This window comes from Balaenoptera musculus, chromosome 1 (genome assembly GCF_009873245.2).
Source record: "Balaenoptera musculus isolate JJ_BM4_2016_0621 chromosome 1, mBalMus1.pri.v3, whole genome shotgun sequence".
In the NCBI taxonomy this organism is placed as follows: domain Eukaryota; kingdom Metazoa; phylum Chordata; class Mammalia; order Artiodactyla; family Balaenopteridae; genus Balaenoptera; species Balaenoptera musculus.
Window position 1 is genome coordinate 107,341,067 of NC_045785.1, and position 5,137 is coordinate 107,346,203.

Sequence of the window (5,137 nt, forward strand, 5' to 3'; positions counted from 1 at the left end):
GGTAGACATACAGTCCTGAGAGCTTGTACTCGCCACACACATTCATGTGGGTACATGAGTGAAATACACACAAAATCCCAAAGGGACTAATATGGTACAAGTAAGATTGTAAACTGAGTTGATATATCAATGCGGATAAGGCATCAACACCGCTAGATTTAGAGTTCGTTAAAGCCAGACTTGATCTCATAGGAGTAAATTACACAAATTATTGTTTTGACATGAATTTTAGATTGAACTTTTTGGTTAAAAAAACCTTGGATTTTCCTGGTTCTTCCACCAATAGGATTTATGCTTGGGCTCTTTACCTGATTGTGGTGATTTCCACCTTTTTCCAGAAGGCAATGGGAATGGCTGTCACTCTTTAATAGGACAAATACTAGATCCAGAGGCAGTTTGAGGAGTGTTAAAGGTAGAAGTAAAACTACATACATGTGACTGGGACTCTGAATGTCTGGTTTTGAGTAGAGGACCCTCTCCCACTCTCAATTCCCCATTCCTAAATGGAACTCTCCCCAATGTCAGAGTCATGACTGGGAATGCCAACGCTGCTCTCACCTTCCCAGGAGGAGAGAAGCTGCTGGAGGATGACTTGCCTAACTAGAAGTTTCTGATCCAAGAGGATCAACACTCTCTGCTCTTCACCAAGAAACAGCTGAGAGCATAGCTTGGGCATTGTTCACACCTGCAATCAGTATCTGCCACCAAGTTCTGTCTGGCCAGGCTCCAAAGCACAGGTTGGAAGGAAGCTTATCCTCTCCTAAAGATGAAAATCCCACCTAATTTAAGATACCACTTTTCATCACTCATTCCAGTGTTTAGCAAATATCCCTGTCATTAAATGTGGTGGGTGTATTCCTCTGGCCCCATGGACTTCTGATCCTTTAAGGTGGGGCACAGCTGGAGAAGCCTGGACCAGCATCTCTAGCATGGGCTCATGCCCTGGTCTGAGGGCAGTGATGAGTAAACGTCACAGTGCTAGAGAAGTTCAACATGGGGAACATCAGCTGAGGTGGAGGTGTTGATCAGAGTCTTTTGGAGATTACCAGCTTGCCCCCACAGGTTTGCACTGGACAAATGACCCAGTTTGCACACATCACCCCTGTCAGTTCAATCCCATGTTCATTAGTCATTGCTGTTGCTAGGGGCATTATATACTAGCATGTTTAATGGTATTTTTTTTTCCTACAGACCAAATTTTAGCTCTATTAAAATAGCCACAGTTAAAGACCCTAAACCCTTTTCATTCTGTAGGACACTAAAACTGTCTTAGTGGACTTTCCTCACCCTGTAACATGATTTCTTCCCAAAGCACTCTTCCCATTCTTTGGGTTTAAAAGAGTAATAATAATAATAATATATATATACTGCTCTCAAGTTGTAAAGCTATTAAGAAAGGTTTCCAGATTTCAACCTAGAGAAGAGAAAATGTAAATTAAGAGTACAGGAGTCACAAAGAAAGAAAGGTGGGAGAGTTGCAACATTGCTGATTTTGACGCTGGAGAAAGAGGGCCACAAGCCAAGGAACGTGGGCAGCCACGAGAAGCTGAAAAAGACAAAGAAACTGAAACTCCTCTGGAGCCCCCAACAAGGAACACGGTCCTGTTGAGACCTTGATTTTAGCTCAGTAAGGTACATGTTGCTCACATAACCCACAGAACTGTAAGAAAATCATTTTGTATTGTTTTAAGCCACTGGGTTTATGGTAATCTTACCATAGCAGAAAAAAACTAATACGTTGTCCTTTAAAAAAAAAAAAAAAAGAGTACAGGAGTCACAAAATTGTATAGCTACAATCACAGGCAATGTATCTTAATGGGGCAACAGAAAGAACCCAGCCTTTGGGATCAGACAGACAGAACCACTACTATTTAGCTGTCTGATCTTAGAAAAATTATTTAACCTCTCTGAGCCTCAGTTTTCTCATGTGGTGGAATCAAATTAGTTAAACACTTATCAAGCTCTCATTATGTTCTGGGCTCTGTGACAGGCATTGAGTATATAGCAGTAAATAAAACAGGTGTGGTCCATACCCTCATGAAGATTACGGTCTAGCAGGATCAAACTGAATGAAAAAATGTAACTTCAAAGGTCTGTCATAAAGCAGATATTCAAAAAAAATGTTTCCTTCCACTTCCAACATCCAATCATTACGTACCCTAACACAGTCAAAAGTAAGGTGACGACGGGCAATTTCATACATAGCAAAATTTTGTTGGGAGCCCAGACACAAATGGATTAGAATATTTATTCAGCATTATGCCTCATGAACCTCAATTCAGCTTGCGGTTCTGATTTAAATCCATGTAACCATGGGTTTCTATTTATGATCAACAATGAATCCTTATTTTGGGGTGGAGTTCAAGGCTTATGCAGATACTGCCTCATTTATCCTTTCAGGCAGCTTGTGAAGTGAACCCATTTTACAGATGAGGAAACCAGTGGAAGCAGATTCTTTTATGCTTCTTTCGTTCCCTAATACTAGTCTGCACAGAGGAAGCACTCAGTACATGCTGTTTACGCGTTGACCGTGCCAGTCACTCAGGAAGGAGAGGTACCCTGAGAGTTTGCAAAGAGAGGCTGATTCGAGATTGCATTGTAGCGGCTGAGCTTTGCCTTCTCCTTCCTCCAGGTGGGTGAGACATGGGCGACTGGAGTTTCCTGGGGAATATCCTGGAGGAGGTAAATGAGCACTCCACGGTCATCGGCCGCGTGTGGCTCACGGTGCTTTTCATCTTCCGGATCCTCATCCTTGGCACGGCCGCGGAGCTCGTGTGGGGGGATGAGCAGTCCGACTTCGTGTGCAACACCCAGCAGCCAGGCTGCGAGAATGTCTGCTACGACGAGGCCTTCCCCATCTCCCACATCCGCCTCTGGGTCCTGCAGATCATCTTCGTCTCCACGCCGTCGCTGGTGTACGTGGGGCACGCGGTGCACCACATCCGCATGGAGGAGAAGCGCAAGGAGCGCGCGGCCGAAGAGCTGGGCCAGCAGTCGCCTGGCAACGGCGGCGGCGAGAGGGCGCCCCTCCCAGCGGACCAGAGCAGCATCAAGAAGGGCAGCGGCAGCAGCAAAGGCACCAAGAAGTTCCGGCTGGAGGGGACCGTGCTGAGGACCTACGTCTGCCACATCATCTTCAAGACCCTCTTTGAAGTGGGCTTCATCGTGGGCCACTACTTCCTGTACGGTTTCCGGATCCTGCCTCTCTATCGCTGCAGCCGGTGGCCCTGCCCCAACGTGGTGGACTGCTTCGTGTCACGGCCCACCGAGAAAACCATCTTCATCCTGTTCATGCTGTCCATGGCCTCTGTGTCCCTCTTCCTCAATATTATGGAGGTGAGTTACCTGGCCCTGAAGAAAATCCGATCTACCTTCAAGAAGCCAGTGGAGCAGCCACTGGGGGAGATTCCTGAGAAGTCCCTCCACTCCATTGCTGTCTCCTCCATCCAGAAGGCCAAGGGCTACCAGCTCCTCGAAGAAGAGAAAATCGTGTCCCATTATTTCCCTTTTACTGAGGTTGGGATGGTGGAGGCTAGCCCACTTTCTGCCAAGCCTTTCAGTCAGTTCGAGGAGAAGATGGGCACCGGGCCCCTAGGGGACTTGTCCAGGGCCTACCAAGAGACACTGCCTTCCTACGCTCAGGTGGGAGCCCAGGAGGGGGAGGAGGAGGGGCAGCTTGCGGAGGCGGGAGAAGAACCAGAGGTGCGAGCAGAACCGGAGGCGGGAGAGAAGAGTCAGGAGGCAGAGAGAGTGAGCACGGAAGGCCAGGAGACCCTGGCCGTGCTGGAGGGGGAGAAAATGGAGACCCCCGAAGTGGGGAAGGAGGTTGAGAAAGAAGAGCTGACGCCTGAGAAGGTATCACAGCAGGGGCTGCCGCCTGAGAAGGCGCCTTCACTGTGTCCGGAGCTGCCCGGGGATGACCCCAGACCCCTGAGCAGGCTGAGCAAAGCCAGCAGCCGGGCCAGGTCAGACGATCTAACGGTATGAAGCGGCGCCAAAGGAAGAAAGAAAAGAAAACACCCGAGCTAACATGTGGCAAGATGAAACCTAAAGTTGCCAACGTGCTTTGAGTCTTCTGTCCCTCCCCTCACACCCACCCTGGTTGGACAGGCACTGCAGTAGAACCGTGCATGCCAGACAACTAGGAAACTGCCTTTCCCGTATATAAAGGCTATCCAGATAAACCCATTGTCCCGTCAAAGTTCCCAATCTCATGACTGCCCTGTCCCTCTACGCCACGGGGAATTCTGCTTTCATCCCCATGTCCCCATAGAAATCCTTCCAATCAGAATTGTGCTTGTCTCATAGCTTTTCACCAGTCTCGTCTCAAGCTCACAAACTCCGCTGAACTTTATCACCCCAGCACTTCCCTAGCAGACACCGTGTGACATATATCAGGGATCCCAAACTTAAACGCCTACAGGATGCAGGCCGGTGGTTGAAATTGGTGAAGTGCGCCTGTTCTAATGCCATGGGAGAGCTGGGGCTGTGAAATTTGGAAAGCAGAGGACAACTGCTGCTCATTTCCAGGCAGCGATTACCAGACGGTGTTACCTGGCCATCTGATTTTTCAAGAGAAGCCAGAAATCCAAACATTTAAGTGAAGTTTCCCACATTTTTAAGGTTGCCAGCTAAATTTTAAATATGCCATGTGGGCCAAAGAAAATGTGTGCAAGCCAAATTTAACCTGTGGGGCACCAATTTGCAAGTTCAGCTTATACTCATGAACCCAGCTTTCCTATGGAATTGGTCATATTATTCAGGGTCTCAACTTGTTCCTGTGGCTTCCAAACCTCATTTCACCATTTTGGAGTGTTTGGTTTAAATCATCAGTCTAGGAGATGTCCAGAGTTCTCACTGGCCTTTCTTTTGGGTCACTGTAGCCCCTGGGTTCTGATGTAATTACATCCCTTGTATTGGTGGGAATTCTGCACTGGGCGCTCTCAGAAAAGGAAAACAAACCCCATAGCCTCTCCCTGAACTGAAAAGGCTTTGAACCCTGGTCGCAGTTTTCTTCCCTGAAGCAAAGGAGGTCCTTTTCTTTCCTGTCCTCTTCCAACATCAGTGCTCAGCCTGAAATCCACACCTCCTTTCATCAGGGGCTGGGAGCAAGCCCAGCTCTGAGCCAGACGATACC

General features: G+C 48.0%; 1 protein-coding gene across 1 annotated transcript; it reads left to right on the forward strand.

The window, feature by feature from the left end:
• Positions 1 to 2,643: 2,643 nt before the first annotated feature.
• GJA8 (gap junction protein alpha 8) lies at positions 2,644 to 3,987 on the forward strand. The gene has a single exon (XM_036830569.1). The coding sequence runs from the start codon at positions 2,644 to 2,646 to the stop codon at positions 3,985 to 3,987; it is 1,344 nt and encodes a 447-aa protein (XP_036686464.1).
• Positions 3,988 to 5,137: the final 1,150 nt, after the last annotated feature.

Coding starts and splice junctions, on each gene's coding strand:
- GJA8 (XM_036830569.1), top strand. CDS start 2,644: ATGGGCGACTGGAGTTTCCTGGGGAATATCCTGGAGGAGGTAAATGAG.